Below are 20148 nucleotides of genomic sequence, written 5' to 3' on the forward strand. Positions count from 1 at the left end.
ATGGGGGGATGGGTTAGCCTGGTGATGGGTATTAAAGAGGGCACGTTCTGCATGGAGCACTGGGTGTTATACACAAACAATGAATCATGGAACACTACATCAAAAACTAATGATGTAATGTGTAGTGATTAACATAACATAATAAAATAAAATTTAAAAAAAACATTAAAAAAATAAAAAAGAGCCTACCCCTCCTCAGGGGTCAAGAAAATTAAAAATTGAAGGCCAAAAAAAAAAAAAAAAAGAAAAAAGAAATCTAAGTCTGTCATCAGGTCAGGTACAGAGAGAATGGGTAGAACAGGCAGGAGCTCTCTAATGAAATTATTTCTTTCTTTCCTTTGCCGGCACAAAACTATGTAACTATCTTTAGCAAGTTACTATTCAAAAAGAGCATTACAATCCTGCTTTTTGGAAATGGAGGGATTTCTAACTATAAAAACTAAATAAATATATTAGCTTCATTCATTTAATTCAACTGAACATATATGTGTGTGTGTGTGTGTATATATATATATATATATATTTAAACATCATATTAGGTATTGAATCTAAAAAGGTATTTAGATATTATCCCTGAGTCACAATTTAGAGACATAGCAGTGTAAAATTTAATGACATAGAAGCTATGATAGATTTATTTGTGAAATGCTGTGTGAACACAGGAAAGGAGTGATTTAATTCAATAATTTGGAGAAGAGGGGGAGGAGAAAGGTAAAAAAAAAACTATCAGGCATCACAGAAGTCTCATCTGAGAGTTTGATCTTGAAAGACGAATTTCAAAAAACTGAAGGGCTGAAGAATATTTGCAAAAGCAAGAGAGGTATGAAATTCCTAGGAGAGTGTCTAGCAAAGGGCAGATGATCAAAATCTGTTAATTTCCTTCCTTCCTGGATTGAGATGGGAGATGTGAGAGTGGCAGGAAATGAAATAGAAAAGGAAAGTGGAACCAAATCCTGAAGAGCATGATAAAGCTTGTTGAAGAATTTGGAAATTTTCCTGGAGAGTGACATCATTGAAGAAAGACAGCTTTATCTGTGGAGAAGAGCTTGGGTGGGAGAGAAAAAATGTAGAAGTGTATGGAAACTAGTAGGTTTCTATTTAATATAAACCTGAATCACATATCTTCTTGTTTCAGGGCTGTTTAATTTGAAAATACCAAAGGCTTAAGGGAACTTAAGAGAAATGTGGCTTGAGAAACTAGGCTAACAGTTACATTTATAGCAGATGCAGGAATATTGACTTAGTTTATTTTTTTAAAGAGAAAATGTGGTTAACTACCTTGTAACTAAACAGGTAGGGAAGAAGAGAGTTACTAATGTGAGAAAATTCTAGAAATCACTCTGATTGGATGACTTTTCAGATGCAATTTTGCAGAAAAGTTGCATCTCAGTGTCTGGGCTATTCATGGATTTTATCCTGCCTGTTATTTATTTTTAGCCTTAAGCCATCGAAAAATAAGTCAGACTTATTTTCAGTAAACTTAATGCATTTTCGAAGCAATACAGGGCTATATTGAGAAAATAGGAAAATACTGTAAATTTTGAAGGACAAAATGTTAATAATCCATAACTCGCCATATTGCAATATGTTCTGTTAATTTTTAAACAAGCTTTTAACAGTTTATTTTGAAGTAATTATATATACACAGGAAGTTGTGAAGATAGAGCATAGTGAGGTCCCATGTACCCTTCCCCTAGTTTCTCCCCCCCCCCCCCCCCCCATGGTTTCATCTTAAATAATTATAGTCCAATATCAAAACAAGGAAATTGACATGGATACAATGTATGCAAATAGCTCTATGCCATTTTATTACATGTACAGAATGTATAACCACCACTGCAATAGATATAAAACTATCTTATCATTACAAATATCTCCCTCATTCTACACTACTTCTTCCTCACCCTCCCCAACCCCTAATAATAACTGTTAGGTCCTTGGGGCACCAGGGAGGCTCAGTCGTCTGCCTTCGGCTCAGGTCATGATCCCAGAGTCCTGGGATCGAGCCCCGCATCGGGCTCCCTGCTTGGCGGGAAGCCTGCTTCTCCCTCTCCCACTCCCCCTGCTTGTGTTCCCTCTCTCGCTGTGTCTCTCTCTGTCAAATAAATAAATAAAATCTTTTAAAAAAATAACTATTATGTCCTTTATTCCTGTGATTTTTATCCTTTCAAGAGTGCTATGTAAGTTGAATCATACACTATGTGGCCTTTTGAAATAGCCCCTTTTTTCCCCCTCTCAGCATAATGCCCTTGAGATCTATCCAAGTTATTGCATGCATCAATAGTTCATTGCTTTTTATTGCCGAGTAGTAATCTCTGGTATGGATGTACCAGTTTGTTTAACAGTTTACCTACTGCATGGAATTTTTGTTGATTCCAAGTTTTTGGCTATTACAAATAAAGTTGCTTAGGGCATTTATGAGCATTTCTGTTTTTGTACAGATATGCTTTCATTTCTCTGGCATAAATGCCCAGGGGTACGATCCCAAGTCTCCCTGCCTACTGTTTCACTTCTTACTCTCTTTTCTCTTGCTTCAACTATTACTCCCCTCTATCCCATTCTCTTCTCATTCAGGCTTATGATCCCGAGTGTGGAGTCCAAATGGTTGCCTTCCTCCATCCTTTAAATTGGTTTGGAAACCTCCATTATTACTACATCCAATCAAAATAAAGTGCAACTCCTTAGCCAAGCATAGTGAATCCTTCAAAAGCTGACCCAGCCTCATTTCTCTACTGGCACCATCTGTAATCCATTCTCACACTTGTTCCTGCTCCAGTTAAGCCACTCTTGGAGGACTTTCATACTTCCATGGAGCTTACATGCTGTCCCCTTTCCCTGAAATGACCCAGAACTCCCTTCTCTTCCACAGCATCCATTTGCACAAGCACAATTAGCCAATATACATGTGTCTTTTCTTTGAGAGTATAAATTCTTCAAAGGCAAGGGCCATGCCATATTCACATTTGTGCCCTTAGTGTGTCCCAGAATGCCTGGCGCATAGTATTAATAGTAACAGCGGCTAACATTACTGGGTGCTTGCTATATGACAGACACTTTCCTAAATGCTTTGCTTAGATTTTCTCATTTAATCCTTTTAATAGCCCCATGAGAACTATATTGTTTTCATCTCCATTGTGAAGATGATAAACCAAAAGCTAGGATAGTAAACCCGGGCAATCTGGCACTAGAAACCTTGTCCTAATCAGTGGACCATATCATTACAATTAGCAAATACACCAAACCTTCATCAAATGAAATAAATAAACAAATGAATAAATGAGTGAATGAAAACCATAAGGGTCACTGTAAGTTTTCTGAAAAATACAGAGTTCTGCAGGAAAGAATCAATGGCTGAATTATATTTAGCTAAGTTAATTTCAGATATTTCTAAGTTACGTGGTATCCTAGAAACAGGCACAGGAGACCATGAATTTAAATAAATCTGCTTTCAAATCCTTTGCCACTTATTAGCTGAATGATCTTGTCATTTTCCATAATCATTTTAAGCCTTATTTTCCCTAAGGGTAAAAAGATAATGGGTTCAACTTCATAGGTTTGAGGTAAAGAATAAATGGGAAACAGAGAGACATAAATAACAGCACAGTTCCTGGATACACTGTACATTTGCTTCCATTTTTCTGCTTCTTCGCTAGGAGGTCACGTGGATTCCTTGGACTGTTCTTCCCTCCACCCTTTTCGGTGGTGCTTATCACTATCATTTTTATTGTTTTGTCCACAATTCCATACACTCAATTATTCCTTCTACCAGCTCCCTTAGACCTCGAAGCTCCTTGTTGTTACTGCTCTTGCTTCAGGCACAGCTGCCACAGACATTCCTCCTAGTCCCTCTTCCTGGGTGTGGTCTTCGTGTCACGCCATTTAATCCTCCAAGTCCCCAAACATTAAAAAAAAGAAGAAAAAGAAGAAGAAGAAGAAGGAAAAAACAAACAAACAAAAAACCCAAAAAACACTGGCTGTCAGGAAGCCTTATCCGAATGTAAATATAAATAAGGACTTGACTGAATAATTCACTGCTGTCTCACCTTAGCTTGAGTAACCATGTCTATGGTCAATCTGCTACTGACAGTGACTGCACCAACCCTGGGTCAGGACATCTGTTTGTCAAGCAAGTTTTCTCTTGTAGCTCCTCTTCAATTTGCCCTCTCCTAGCACAGCTCAAATGCTGCTTCCTCTGTGTAGCCTTCCCCGTGGTGTTCATAACTAGATTCAGGGTCTCTTTTTTTTAAACCACGTAGCATCTACCTGGCTTACACCCCGAATTACCTAGTGCTGGGGCAGTATTCTGCTCGTTTTACCTTCTCAATTAAAATGTATATTTTTGAGCGTGGTTTTATCACCTTTGCATCAGCACGGCGCCTTATGTAGTAACTTACTGAGTACATAGTTGGTTACAGGTAAGTAGTCAGTAAATAATGAACCAGAAAGGGGTTTCTTAGAATCTGGCCTGAGACTGTGGAACCTCACGACCTGTTTGTATACCTCGTAACAAATCCGGAAGAAATCTGAAAGCCATTTTTTGCGCCGTTATTCCAGAATAAGAGAAGGAGCCTCCAACTGGTATGCCTTCGAGGTTTTCTTAGTGTCTCACCTACTTCAGGCTTCCAGTGGGAGGCTACTTGATAGCTCTCAGCAGGGAATTGCACACTCTATTAGGAACAGCCAAAATCAAGGTCGCTGAAGTGAGCTGGGCCTGATTCATACCACCTTCATGTTTCAGTTTAGTACAGAATTGTATAGGCTTAGCTTCAGCGTACACAGACACCACAGACGGAGGAAGACATTCATCTCCTTCCTCTATATTGTTCGGTGTTGAAATGGCTTACTTGTCAAAGCACTTAAGTACTGCAGTGATGGATGTTTTATAAACATATAACCATCTAGATATTATAGGCCCTGATTTTCTCTCTTTTTGAAAAAAATAAAAACTCTCAGTGTTTTTCAAAGCCACTCTTCAGTGAGCATTTAATTAAAAGTTGTCTCCCACTTTATTTGTGACTCCCAGGAACAGGGCTATATTAGCATTGCTATAGGCTCTTATTTACACTGAGCTCACTGAGATGAAAACTTCGCCAAACTAATAAGTGCCCACAACCCCTAACATGATCTTCTTCTTGACAAGCAATTATTCTAAGCAAGTCAAGTCCTCTGCTCTTTTTTCTCCCCAGCCTTCATCATCTCAACCCAGAAACCTATTAAGAAATTGGAAAATATACATTCCTGTCTCCTCTTTATTTCTTGTTTTCCTTCCTTACCTGAAATCAGCTGAATCAATAAATTCTATCTACCACCAGTATGTGGATAAGATAAAAGCCCTCTACTCAGGAGTACTTGGTTGAGTCATTTCAGAAGAGCTAGTTGGAGTATGGGGCCTGTGTTTGTGAAACTAATGTACGAAGAGTCTGTGAGAGAAATAGTGACAATGAGATCGGCAGGCAGGGCTGTCGGGCAGAACAATTCTGAAGGAGGCTGGAGACCTAGTTCAAGGGTTCAAGCCTTGTTCTTGCTGTTAAAGAATAAGGCGAGTTTTTAAACCACTTTGTACCTTAGCTTTCTGTCTTTAAAAATGTGATCCACTCCTCCTCTCCCTGCACAAATTTTTGTTCCACAGTTTGGATTAAGTTATTTTCAATGCACCCTTCAACTGTACCATTCTCTATCAACTACACAAAGGAGAGATCTTATTAAACGAAGTCTGAGATAACCGATAACAATATATTCACGTATCATTTTTATAAAAGAAATCCTAGATTATAAGGCAGAACTGAAAGGAAACTTCTGGTTTGCCACATCTTCTTTTTTCCTTGCTTTCTGTTCCTCCTGTCTCCGCTTTCTCTCCCTGCCCTCTCCATCACACCAGCAATCTTGACGGGCTGACCTCCACCCTCTGCCAAGGGTCTCTTTGACCCCATTAGTTCTCTGATCCTCTTAGTTGCTCTGCAAGCTCCTGTCATCTAAAGATAGTCAGTTTATTTTTAATGACTTTCTCCTCCACTCCTACACACACACACACACACACATTCACTACACACACCCCTACCACAGCCCCTATTTCTCAACCCCTGATCTTTTAAACTAGGGACAGAGTTTAAAAATCGCCAGATGCCCCAGATCATGGCAAGTCATTGAGAAGATAAAGAACAGATCTGTGGGTAGCTTCCTGGGCTGCTTTTTCAGACGAAGATTGCCATTTTCTCAGAGCAGTGCTGCAGAATCCTCAGGATTGCTGCTGAATGGGGCAGGGATTGGGGTGGGGGTGGGGGCATCTTTCCAAAACATTTTGGGCATTTATAATCTGAATGGCTATTAATAAGACCTGACTATAGACAACAGGACATGCATTTTATGCATACTTTTAGTTGAAATTTCTCAAAAAAGAAATATACCTAATTGGGAACAGAGCATAATTTCTCTGAATGATTAAAAAAAAAAAAAAAAACTTTTTTGGAGAGATCCACAGACCTATTGCACTGGAAAGGAGGAAAATATATTTTGTATTTGTTATATTTGTATATTTGTAATATTAAGTTATCAGTAGAAACCTGGTCTCCTGCTCTGTGTTATGAAGGGCCAGGATCTTTGTTTTTAGATAGATTCATTAGAATCTTCCCTGATTGCTTCTCGGCCTTTTGGCTAAGATCAACTGTAGAATCTTCCCTGAAACAATGACCTTCCACTTTACTTTGACAGTAATGTTCTACTGGGTCTTCAAATAGACTATTAAATTTGCCCCACTGTTATTCTTAGTCACTTCTTTCTCTTCAGTTATTTCTTTCCACTAAGAATAATTTGATAATGTGATTAAAGTTTTTGAGCTCCTTCAAAGAACTTACAGGGAAAAAAAACTATAAATTACTATTGACTCCTCATTTGGATCTACATCGTATTTTATTTGGGTCATTTTTTGTGTGTAGTAGTAGTATGTATTATTGTATCACAGCTTGTTAGCAGGCTATATGTAAGGTTATGATCAATGGTTCAATGTCAGCCTTGGCGGGTATATTGAATAAAGTTTTTCCCATAAGTCAGCACTGGCCCTGATTCTAATGAACATTTTCGGCGCAGATTTGAAGTATAGAATAGGGAGTAAGCTTATTAAACATGCAGATTAGTTTATATTGAGCAGGGGTGATTATGGACTAGAACCACACTGCAAGAATTCATAAAGACCTTGGCAAATTAAACAGGGCGATTATAAGTGAGATGAAGCTTAACAGGGACGAATATGTAATAATTCACTCAGAGATGGAAAAAAACAAACTGTGTGTGTGTCTGTTGGTGTGTGTGTATATCCATGATAATTTACAACTAGAGGTGAGGACAGTTTCAGAATGAATCATCTGTCAATTACAAATTTGAAATGAAATGTTGGTGTTTATGAAGAAAATGGCCAAAGTCACCTAGCAGTGTAAAAGTTGTTAGGGATTTTTAAGCACCACTATATATAAGGTCCATAAATTACGCAAAAATTACCATAGAAAAGGAAAAGATGCCTTAGCTAATAACAATGTAAAAAAAAATATGAGTAATAGATCCTATGGGTAAGAACTACAGGAATTTAGTGTTTAACTCAACAAGGAAAAGGCTAAAGGATGAAAACGAAAAAGAAGTGTTTTATTATATAAAGAGGTATTGTACTGGAGGTGACCAGTAGCTATTGCCCATTTTCACTGAGAAGAAAATGAGAGGCTTATGTGAAATACGCAAGTTGTAGGTTAGGCATGAATGAGAACTTCCTGGTGTTAAGTTTTCTAAGTCAGTAAAGTGCCTAAGGAAGAAGAATAAAGTCCATTTTGGAGGCTGGCTTTTATACCTTAAGATGGATCATCGAATTATGTTATACCTCCAAGAACTCTTCCAAACAATCTGATGTTATGATTTTATTAGGGTTCTTTCTTAACACTATTTAGAAATTTGTTGATCCTCAGGGAAATTCATGAGAATTAGTCAGGTCTTTCCTATATTTTCAATGATGTAAGAACATAAAAATCTACTGTTGTATTGAAGTCTATTGAATTATTTGAGGATATCATCTTAACATAAATTTTACAATCAGCTGATAGTCAATGCTGACATTATGAAATGCTGACCATACAAATTTAGGATAATTCCATATTTGTTCATAGTGTCCTGGGGTAAATAAATATTGCATCTTTTTCATGGTATCTCAGGAAGAAACTGCACATACTTTCTGCCTTACACAGATAATTGCAGGGTATATGAATTCACAGACTACTGGGGCCTTTTGTAATGGAGTTTTGCTTAATTAGTATATACATCAGTATCTACATATATCATGAAAGGCTACGTTAGTTAACTCATAAACTATTTAAGATAGAGAGCAGGGTCATAAATGACAATTTTGTCAGCAGGTAGAAATATAGTGTCTTTCACATATCAGGATTCAGGATTCATGATGTGGCAAAATTAGTTCCTAGCTTATAATGTGGGTCAACAAGTCAGAGAAGCCACCCAGATTTTCCATATTTTCTCACATCTGTATAGCATTGTCATTTTGGAGAGAATTTAAGAATCATTTTTATTAATCATGCCTAACAGCAATAAAAAAGACAGAGTGTTTCCATCCTCCTTTGTGGTCTCTAAAATGACCTATCATATCCACAAACCAAATCAACTTTTAAATGTGCACGGGAATGCAAGTCTCTCCAAGGGAGGATATTCCCTTAAGTAGTTCATGATATCCATCTTTATCATGTATTTTGTATGGATTTTCAATATTACCTGTGACCATCTTGTCTATAATGCATGGCAGATGGGGATGCCCCTGACTACTCTGTGAGGGAGAAAGTGCGGGAAATATTTCTAAATCTCTCAGGAAAGCCTTGAGAGTCATCTTGGTGTCTAGTGATCTATCATGCAGGGACACCCATTCAGAAGGGCGAAGTGTCCTCTTCATGAGTACTACTACGCTTATTCTAGACCAGGCACACTTGAAACATCAGCCATAGAAACCTTTTTCTAGATGTCTCCTCAGGCAAGGAAAACAAAAGCAAAATTAAACCGATGGGACTATACCAAAAGAAAAAGCTCTCTCAAGCAAAGGAAACCGTCAACAAAACAAAAAGACAACCTACAGAATGGGAGAAGATACTTGCAAAGGATCTATCCAATAAGGGGTTAATAGCCAAAATTAAAAAAAAAAAAAAAAAAAAAAACTTACACAACTCAACACCTAAGTAAATAAACAAATAAGTAGTTCTTAAATGTAAAGATCAAATAAATATTCTAAAGAAGTTCACAGGACAAAGACCTGAAGCTGTCTTTTACCTGGTTTACTCCGCTGAGGCCCGTAAGGGCAGGTTTGGGGGCAGGTGAGGTTATGTAGAACAGGAGTGTGGAGGGGACAGAACAGAGAGATGGGAAAAGACCGCACCACTCAGGCCTTGAGTGTCCCGCAGGGAGCCACCCTCATCCTCTGACCCTCCTCTGTAAATCCTCACCCCCTTTGGTCCTCATGCAGCCCCTCTTATGAAGCACCCTCTCCCTCCAGGGGGCCTCCTTTGGGAAACTAGCCTTGGGTCCACAAGTAAAAAATCCTAGCCCTCTGCCTTCCCGGGTGTCACTCAGACTTGTCTCTGCTATCTTGAGAAGGAAGAAACTCTGGCACTTCGAGGAGAAGGAAGACAAAATCACTTCACTGCTCCAACAGAGATTGCTGTGGCTGAGTTCTTCCTGAATTACCCCGCCCCACCAATTACACTCTTAGGCTCTACAGTCTAATGAGAAAACCATATTTCTTCCACTAACATGACTTTGATCTTAATCTTTTTTTTTAAAAAAAAAAAAGGGAAGTTAACATCATTGGGCTAAAGAACATTAAACTCTTCCCTGTGCCTCTTTTCAGTAAGTAGGCGGCACCCCTCATGCACCTAAAGTAACTTTCACTGAGTCTTCAGTAGGGACTGAGCCCTCAGCAATCCAAATTGTCTTCTGACATGAAGAGTCTTGCTTGCCCCATCCTTGACCCTTGATCCCCTTATATTTCATCAGATTTTCTGGATAAACCTGTGTCTGAGAGGGTTTGGAAAACTTCATTGAGGAGAAGGAGCTACTAAAATGCAGAATGTGGTTTCTCAGAGGAGAAGCGGCCTTTGGCTGGGCTGCAAATAAGAAGATGGGAAGCCTTTCTGTGGTGCTTCGTCCATTCTTTTAGGATACACATTCTCCTTCCTCTTTATGTAAAAACTTAACCCTGGGGAGAAAAAAATTGATTTGGTTTTTGGTAATAATCCTCAGTATTACCAAAGGTGACTATTCTCTCCTTGTTCTAGTGCTTATCTCTTCCTTAGCTACTAAAATCATGAGTTCTTTTATTTTTTTTTAAGCATTTCAGTTAGCAGAGTTAGTTGAGCAATTTTCTTCACCGTTTCAGCTTGCTTCTGAAATTTTAGTCAGAAATCACTCATCAAACGAACCACTACTTATTAGCTCCATTTCCACAATGCTTAGATAAGTATCCCTTTCAGGAACAGACATTCCACTTTATACCAGGTCCTATGTGTAGCAGAACTATGGACTGTAACTTTAGCTTTTCCACATACTTTATTTCAGTTCTATTTGTTTGGATTTTCTTTTTATTTGCCTTGCCTCTGAATTTATTTATTTTACATGCATGGCAAAATGTCTTGTTAAGCAATTCACTGGTGGTCTGATAAAACTTTTGCAGCTGATTTTGTTACAGGGGAAATTTCCAAAGCTCCCTTAAAAATCAGTTGTTGTTTTTAACTACAAAATACTGCTGGCCATGATTAGCCACCCACAGAATGGCTGGTAATATACAATAAAAATCCCATTTTTATGCAATGCCTGTTGATTGGGAATGCTGGCTTTCCAAGATGAAAGCATGTTTCTAGTAAAAAAGAGTAGCCAAAATACATGAACCTCATTGACTGCTATTTTCCAGACCCTGGGCTAGGTTCTGAGTTTCAAAGATTTATTTAAAGAAAAGTTATGGGAATCAGCAACATGTATTCTAATGAGTTAAACAAAGAAGCAAAATTTCATAACAAAATGCTAAAATATGAACATATTCTAAGTGTTAAAAGAGCACTAAAGAGGCAGCTGAGTTTGCCCTTGACCTTGAATTCAGGGAAAGAATTCACCAGGTAGACAGGAAACATTTTGTGCAGAGCAAATGCCTACCAAGCAAGGAATGATGAAATGGTCTGTTTGTCCTATAATGGGAGTATGAATGAGGCAAAAGTTTGTTTCTGAGAATGGAAAAAAATTTTAGGCAAATTTTTGCAGACTATGGAATGCTATGGAGTTGGAGATTTTTTCTAAGGGCCATGAGGTATATAGGAAGTACTTAAATAGGACAGGGATGGGATCAGACTTACGTATCAGAAAGAACACTTTAGCCGTTGTGTGGAGGATGGATTAGAGGGGGTGAGAATAGAGATAGGGAAAAGGTTTAGAAATAATTCTCTAGGGGCACCTGGATGGCTCAGTCGGTCAAGTGTCTGACTCTTGATTTCCTCTCGGATCATGACTTCAAGGTCCTGGGATTGAGCCCCTCATCAGACTCCAGGCTTAGCGTGGAATCTGTTTGGGATTCTCTCTGTCCCTCTCCCTCTGCCTCTGCCCTTCCTCCTGCTTGCATTCTCTCTCTGTGTCTCTCTAAAATAAATAAATAAAATCTTTTAAAAAAGAAAGATTCTCTAGATAGGAAAAATGAGAGTATTAGCAATGAGAGGACAAAAGTAGTGACAGATTTGTAAGATTCAGGAAGTAAAATGTACAGAAGCTGATGAGCGATTAGATGGGGTAGGGGACCTCGAGAGAAAGGCCATGGGTGAGGGATCTGAAATGAATTTAATTGGTGGGAAGAATAAGGAGAAAGTAATTCTAAAAATTATAACAGAGCATAATAGGAATAATAATAACAGTAAGAGTGATAATAGTAATAAATACTAATAAAATTAATAATTGCAACTACCAGTAATGGAGCACTTATAGAGTGTTAAGTATTAATGTAAGTGTCTTATATCAGCATCTACTTCAAGCTTCCACATACCTTATTACAAAATTATGATTTTCCCTGTTTAATAGGGAAATGAATTGCAATTTAGAGAAAATTAAATAACTTGTCCAAGGATTGAAACTCAAATCTTTGCACCTTCAAAGCCCAGGTTTGTAGAAACTAAGAGGTTGCCTAGTGCTGGCTATTGGCTGTACCTCTCAGGGGCAGGCCTGCCTTACCTGACCACCTACCTCAGTCCACTTTTCAGTACTTACCTCTTCTTCTTAGGTCTCAATGACACTAAATATCAATCTAGTGGACCTTTATTTGGCATATTAGTTGTTCTTTTAAGTTTTAAATTTTGGAATATTTTATTTATTTATTTATTTATTTATTTCTGGAAAACCTGCCTCTGAACTCACCAAGCTCTCAGCTACCACCACTGAACAGCAGTGGACACCAGGCAGGCTTTTAATTTGGTTACTGATGGGCTCTTAGAGCTATAACAATATCTTCTCCTTTGGTAGATGCTGAAATCAGCATCCAGAGGAAGAAACTGTGGGTGAAAAGAGCCTGAACTGAGTTGGAAGACATTTTCAATATATCCCCACTTGTTTGTCTCTCTTCCACTGTCAGCCCCTTTGCCGGAAGCATCTAGCACCTATCCTATCAACCACGTTCCATTTTTTTCACCCTGAAGAAAAATCCCTTCTGATGTGATAACTTAAGTCGATGTGTTCCGTTCTATTAAAAATGGGACTAGACTTACAAGTCCCCGTCTAGAGCTGGCAGCTGTTTGTTGGTGAGCATTCCACAAAACCAAGCTCAAATGTTTAAACAGAAGAAAGAAATGAAGATGGAAAAGAAAGATTTATATGGGTAATTTTAAAGTGTAGATGGGTAAGATCTATTCTCATGTTAAAGGAAAATATGTGAACATACGAGTGAAAAATAAGTAGCAACACATTCAAAGTTCTGACCACGCAGCATCATAGGTTTATAAAATCTTGTCCTTGGAAAAGAAATGAAACTTTAATTCTTCCCCAGTTCATGAATCTCCTCTTCAACAATATAAAGAGGTCATCCTGCCACATACCAAAAATCCATTAGAAATTATTAAATAGGGCATTATTAGGAGATGGGTCATTGTAATAAAAATCTCCATATAAAACAATAGAGGGGCACCTTGGTGGTGAAGTCGGTTGAGCATCGGACGCTTGGTTTCGCCTCAGGTCATGATCTCAGGGTCGTGAGATCAAGCCTCGAGTCAGGCTCCACGCTCAGCAGGGAGTCTGCTTGATGATTCTCTCCCTCTTCCTCTGCCCCTCCTGCTCATGCTCTCTCCCTCTCCCTCGCTCCCTCTCTCACTAAAATAAATAAATAAATCTTTTTTTAAGAAATAAAAATAAAGCAATGGATAAGCTTGTTGAATGCTGATGTGACAGGTCCTCTTGTACTCACCCTTAGACACTCTCATTCTCTCCATTTATAGATGAGGAAATTCAGGTTAATGGGGTTTAACATCACATTGCTCACAAATAATCTGTCTGCTCAACTTTAAAATCTAACTTACCAATGTCAAAGCTACTGCTATCACAAATATCTAATATCAGAGTATCACATGTATCGAAATTAATTTTCTATGCTTGAAAGGTTTTAAGTGTTTATTTTTCTCATGCAAAGAGTTTGCAATCAGCCTAGATCCACCAAATTCCTGAAACTGACTTCACAGAAGTGTCCTAAATTACAGTTTCTAAGTACATGTAATGTTCATGCAAATAAGTAAATATCACTTACCTATCAGCTCTCAGTATTCTTACAACCCATGTATTGCCAGCAGTATAGGACACCAGGAGAAATAAAAGTAGAATTTTGGGAAAAGATGATGGGAAAACAAGGCTGATTAGAGTAGCAAATCATTTGCTTTCTTTTATTATTCACCACTTACAGCTATAGATCCTCATTTTTTGTTTGTTTGTTTGTTTAACTCTGTGTACATGAGTGGGGGTGTGGGGTTGGGAGAGGAGGATTCAGGTATAACAGATCTGCAGAGGGATCATTTGCTGAGTTTTATGTGGGTAAATGTGAATTGCGTGAGATTAAGTGGAGAAATGGAATATATTAGTATGAGTATATTCCAAGTTAAGTCTTTTCTAGAATGCTCTAAATTTTCCCATTTCCCTTGTGGCCTGGGTATGCATTGCTAATTGTTAAAAAAGAAATGACAACATTTGCCATGGTAAATTAATTTACATATTAGTTACTTATTAATTATTTTAGAATTATTTTGCTTTTAAAACTGATTTGACAAAACAAACAAAAAACAATGACTTGGCATATCTAAATAATACTCAGATGTTGAACTTCAGATACAATTTTTTTGAGGATTACCACTTGTAGAATAATTTACTAGATTTCTTTTAAGGGTTCATACTATAAGCCATACCATTTCTGCTGATATTACTCTAAAATCTTACTAGCATGAAAGTAACAAAATGACCACATAAAATGGTCATTCTCTTTCTGTATTGGGCTCCTAAAACAGCCTTCATTTTCTATAATAAGCTGTTTATGCTCACTTTGTCTTGCTTCATTTTATTTTTGTCACCTCTGGTGCTATCTCAGTGTACTATAATGGAATGATGCTGAATCAGACAAGCTGTAATTTTTTTTGCAAGCATATCTCAAGGCAAATTTATAAACTGAACTTGATATCAGAAATGAGGCTAAAGGGAACAGGCCTTTGTTCTAAGTTACAAAATGCTCTGCTATATTTTAAATTTGAAGTATGTTGAAAATAAAATGTTTTTTTTTCTGACATCAGGAATTTCACATAGGCAATATATTAAGAAATTCCTTTAAAATTTTTATTGTGTACAAATCAGTTTCACCAACAAAACTGTTTGTATTACAATTCTATATTCAAATTGTAAAGCTGATATTGAAGGTGATGTTATGCCACAGAAACCTGATTAAATTAATGATCCTACCATTTGATTTCAATTTTCTTTTCATGAAAAGCTAAGAGGGAGTGTTAATTTATTTAATGGTATTTTACTGGTATGACTATTTGGACAAACAAATTATATATTTAGGTATGGGTATACAAAAATTTTCCCCCTAGATTATGATCTCACCACCACCAAATTGAAAGTTTCTGAGAGTTAAATAGAGATTGATTGCTGAACCTTCTAAGCAGCAAGTGGCCAATCCTATCCTGGGAGGGTCTCTGATGAACTGTGACATGGTCTTCTCCAGTTTTAGAAGGTGCAAGCTCCATACAACTACCTAGCATACATTATTCTCACAGCAATGTCCCATTTCTCAGAAGTATTTCACCCATTTTATAGAAGAGAAAACTCAGGTTGAGAGTATAAGGCATTTGCTCAGTCTGGTACAGTCAGTGAGGGATGAGATAAGATTCAAATGTAGATCTGACTGGCTTCAAAGGCTACAGTATTTTATCTTATTTTATTATGTTTTTACTGCAAGATGCTGCTTCTTATTTCTATATTGCTATATTTACTTTAACTTTGTGTGTGTGCACGTGCATGTGTGTGGGGGGGTGAAAGAGAGAGAAAGAGAGAGGGAGAGAGAGAGAGAGACTTCTATTTGTATTCAAATAGATGTATGAAACCTTCCAGTTCTAGAAGGGGCAAGCTCCATACAACTACCTAGCATAGGCCCTTGTGTCTATAGTTATTGAACGAATTGCTACTTGCTATTGCTATTATAACCTGTATTGACAATGTTTCATTTCTTTTTCCTGTGTTACCACTTTAGAGCATCCTCCACTAAACAGTGGGAAATATGTTAAAATGTTAATGTTTTGAATAGTTTCACTCCTACAACTGGAAATAGCAGTCAGTGAGAAGTAAATGGGCTTTGGAAACAAAAGTCTTGCTGCTATACTGTTAACAAGATAATTATGGGATGTCCCAGGAGCAGGTGCCCTGTTATTCTCCTATGAGTTTTTACCCTAGCTACATGCAGCTCACTTTTATTCCTGCTTTTGCCCTCAATTTTTCTCTATACTATCACTTTATCTTTTTACAAGTGGCAGAATTAGTTTAATAGTTGTAGAATATTCCAGCAAATTTTTTCTTGGAAATAGTCATTTTTAGATGCATCATTTTATGCAGAAGTATAGAACAAAAAGGAATTATCATAGTAGTGTCCATTGAGTAAATGACACATGTCAACAACCTAAAACTCAATAAAATGTAGATTAAATTTTGCTGAAAGTTACCATGAGAAATTGGTATGAATACTCCTCTAGCAAACACAGCCCATAATTTATTGTTTGCAATACAGTTTTGCACATGATGGAAACCGGTGACCTCCAAGAGTATTCCCAATACCCTTGCCCAATGCTAGTGTTGTTTGCAAAGGCCCCCAGGAAATCATTAGCAAACTCCATCTAGAAACAGACCAAAAGGTCAGAGGTATACAGAACATGAGATTCATGACCCAAGGTTGTGGAAGGCTGTGAATATTCTTGTTCAAAATATGGTATGGTGTTTCAAAGCATCTGCTGCCATTCTTAGAGGTTAGTGAGCTTGAATAAGCCAGCGTCTAATTCTGAACAGTATGCCAAAGACGCATATTTGTTCTTAAACCTCAGTCATTAGAGTTGAGCCCCTACACAAACTCAAATGAGTTTCAGTAGAGCAGTAATTGGTTCTACAAGTTAGAAAGTATAGAGTGGCTCAGAAACCTAAATGTAAGGAAACTGACCACCAGGTACTATCTATAACTCAAAGATCGATGTGAAAATCCTGACCATATTCTGAATTATATTCAGCTCTCCAGAAGCATGAATTTTATTCTATTTGAATACAAATAGAAGTCTCTCTCTCTCTCTCCCTCTCTCTCTCTCTCTTTCACCCCCCCACACACATGCACGTGCACACACACAAAGTTAAAGCAAATATAGCAATATAGAAATAAGAGGCAGCATCTTGCAGTAAAAACATAATAAAATAAAATAAAATAAAATAAAATAAAATAAAATAAAATACTGTAGCCTTTGAAACCAGTCAGATCTACATTTGAATCTTATCTCATCCCTCACTGACTGTACCAGACTGAGCAAATGCCTTATACTCTCAACCTGAGTTTTCTCTTCTATAAAATGGGTGAAATACTTCTGAGAAATGGGACATTGCTGTGAGAATAATGTATGTCAGTTGCTGGTTGTATGTAGTAGTCACTTGTTAAGTAGTGACTATCATAAGTACTCATTTTTAAGTATACACTTGACCTCAAAGCATGTTGTTTATGCAAAATGTAATTATTTTTTAAAAATATTTAAGCATTGCCACCTAAAAAAATATAGGCTTAAGGCTTATAACATACAGCATTTTTAAACTAAATTATTATTTGATTATCCAGCAATATAACTTAGTTTGTTTTTGTTTTGACGAGATGGCTAGATTTAGTTTTGTTTTTGGTTTTTTCACAGTAAAGGTTCACCAAAAAAACATTGCCTTACCACTAGAAATTTTCATTTTTCTTCCAGGAATGATTTTGTCTTCTGATGATTCATGTGTCATACACCTAAAAGCAATTCTCCTTATATATTACATTTTAATATTAAGAAACCACAAAATAAGAAAAGCAATTTGACATCTACATTTACATATATTATTCTCTCTCCTTCCTATAACTTTATTTCCAGTTGAAAATATTCAGTACTCTTTCTTGTGTCTCTCTTCTCTCCTAATAATGAAGATCTCTCCAGGACCTTTCCAAGCAAACAGACATCCCTTACGGCACAGTACTGGACTCTGCAGTATATGAACATGTCCGCATGAAGGGAATGAATCCTTTTGAAAGGGACAGCATGTATTCCCAAATGTGGCGGATGATCCACAGAAGCAATGGATCAGAGAATAACGTTCTGGAATCCCAAGCAGGCATTCAAAAGGTACTGGTCATTGTTCTACTACAGTAGTCTAGTCTGCTATTTTGTCTCCCATATTGGAATTGCTACATTGAGATTGGTTTATTTCTTTTTTTAAATTTTTAACTTTGACACAGAGTTTGCAATTAAATTATACCTCCTATTGATTTAAAGAAGATTTTGAGTTGGCAGAGTGCTTAAGCAGAGGGAATTCAAAGCCTTCTGTGCTGTGTCTAATGGATCTGTCTCCAGTGGAATTCTGAAGCTAGAAAACATAAGCTAGTATTTTGTTCAGAATGGGTTAGGGACTTATGCACAGGAACACTGAAAAGGTTTTTACAAATCCCATTCCGAATATCATTAGGGTTATCCAATTCTTTCAAATAACTTTGGGGTATTTTCTATACTGCATTTGTTTTTAGATGAAAACCTTATCTTTACTTATGATTATGTGGTGGGTAAAAGTTAATCTTGTCAACAAATAAGGTTCCTGCAAATGTCTATTTCTATTCCAAAAGCAAAAATCTTTATTTCTATCTTATTTTAAATAACCATCATTTAGAAGTTATTTTATCAGGGGAAAAAAAGGCTTACAAAGCAGTCCTTTGTGTAAAACATGAAGCCAGTTTTTATTCTGGGCTGTGGTTTATAAACACGTATACAGAAGTAATTCTTTCTTCCTCAAGCCCCATCAATCTGCATGAGAGAACTGAATGATTTTTGTTTAAAATTATCCCAGTGGCTAGCACAGTGAAAATCACAATAATTGATATTAAATAAATAATTGTGGGATGAATGAATGAATGAATGAATGAATGAATGTCAATTATAGCAACAAAGGTGGTATACACTTTTTCTCTGTAACCTTCCACAGCAGAATAATTTGGACCCCGTGTTGAGTTCCTTGTTCAAAAGGCAAACTTATTAATACTATGTTGGAGAATGTTTTGATGGCTATAAAAAATATTCTGACACAGGTTCTAGCCTTTTCGTATGATGTCCTTTATCTGCTGCTGCTCTTATGGTTCCCTACAGTCAGCCTGGTTGACATCATTATTTTAAAAACTGATGGTGCTGATATAAACCTCTTTCTAAGTCCTAATGATGTGTTAGGATGTGAATTCCTTGAAATGTTTGCAACGGACTCTAGCTCCTTCACCCTTATTACATTAACCCCAGTTTTCCAGGACCCAAGTATTGATCCTAAAGTCCACTGGCTTCTAGAAGTTCTACAATTACTGGGAGGGTGGGGGTGAGAGTGGGTGAGTGAGTGGACCTATATGTTATCTGGAGGAGATGGGAGGGTAGACACTTTAGGCTTTACTAGGTACTCAGAGGATGTGAATGAACTTAAGCCTCAGAATAAGAATAAGTTATTTTGGGGTATTCCTTCATATTTTTAATTGTTAAGAAGAATCCTGTTTTCTCGGGGATGAATATATTCATAGTTTGTATTTCTATTCCATTTTAGAAGTCAAAGCTCTCCACATTTCACAACCTCTTTCTATACCATATCATTCCAGAGAAAATTCACTTTTTTTCTCCAAGCAGACATACAGATTCTCAAAAAATATTTTAAAAGATACATATTCACTCACTCATCATTTAGTTATTCATTTTTTCATACAATATTTGCTAAGTGCCAATTATGTACCAGGCACTGATCAAGAAACTATAGGTAGGAGAGGAAGGAAAGATGGCAGAGGAGTAGGGGACCCTATTTCAACTGGTCCCCGGAATTGAGCTGGATATCTACCAGACCACTCTGAGCACCAACGAAACCAGCCTGAGATGTAAGAGGATCTGGATCTCTACAAACAGAATATCTCAGGCGGTTGGTTTTGAGGTAGGAAGCAGGGGGCCGTGATTCCACAGGCAGATATCGGAGGATAACTGGCAGTGGGAGGGAACCTGGCCGTGGGGATCCTACACCACCGGTGAGCGACAGCCTCGTGCTGGGGACGGAACACAGACTCGCAGACCGGTCGTGGTGGGGAAAGGACTTTAGGGCAGTCCCCTGGGCGGAAACCCAGAGCAGCGGGTGTGCAAACTGGGAGTGACTGGCGGTTTTAGAAGCACAAAGGGCAGAGATGTGCCCCGACCTGGATGCAGGACTGGGGGCGCTGCGGAGGGGTGCACAACCCAGGACGCTGCAGTTTATAGCAGCACGGACAGAAATGGAGACGGTGTGGCCTGGAGAGCTCACTGAAGAACAGACTGCCGTCTCTCTGCTCTGAGGCAG

At 37.7% G+C, this 20148-nt stretch overlaps 1 protein-coding gene across 5 annotated transcripts in view; it reads left to right on the forward strand.

The window, feature by feature from the left end:
- GRID2 (glutamate ionotropic receptor delta type subunit 2) overlaps window positions 1–20148 on the forward strand; it is a 1442323-nt gene that overhangs the window by 1179883 nt on the left and 242292 nt on the right. For all 5 annotated transcript variants that reach the window (XM_073891966.1, XM_073891967.1, XM_025873456.2 and 2 more), the window contains exon 13: window positions 17735–17930. In XM_073891966.1, coding sequence (XP_073748067.1) covers window positions 17735–17930 — 196 coding nt within the window. The remainder of the gene's footprint in view (window positions 1–17734; window positions 17931–20148) is intronic.

This window comes from Callorhinus ursinus, unplaced genomic scaffold (assembly GCF_003265705.2).
Source record: "Callorhinus ursinus isolate GAN/ISIS: 27379988/994484 unplaced genomic scaffold, GSC_fseal_2.0 scaffold4, whole genome shotgun sequence".
NCBI classification, from domain to species: domain Eukaryota; kingdom Metazoa; phylum Chordata; class Mammalia; order Carnivora; family Otariidae; genus Callorhinus; species Callorhinus ursinus.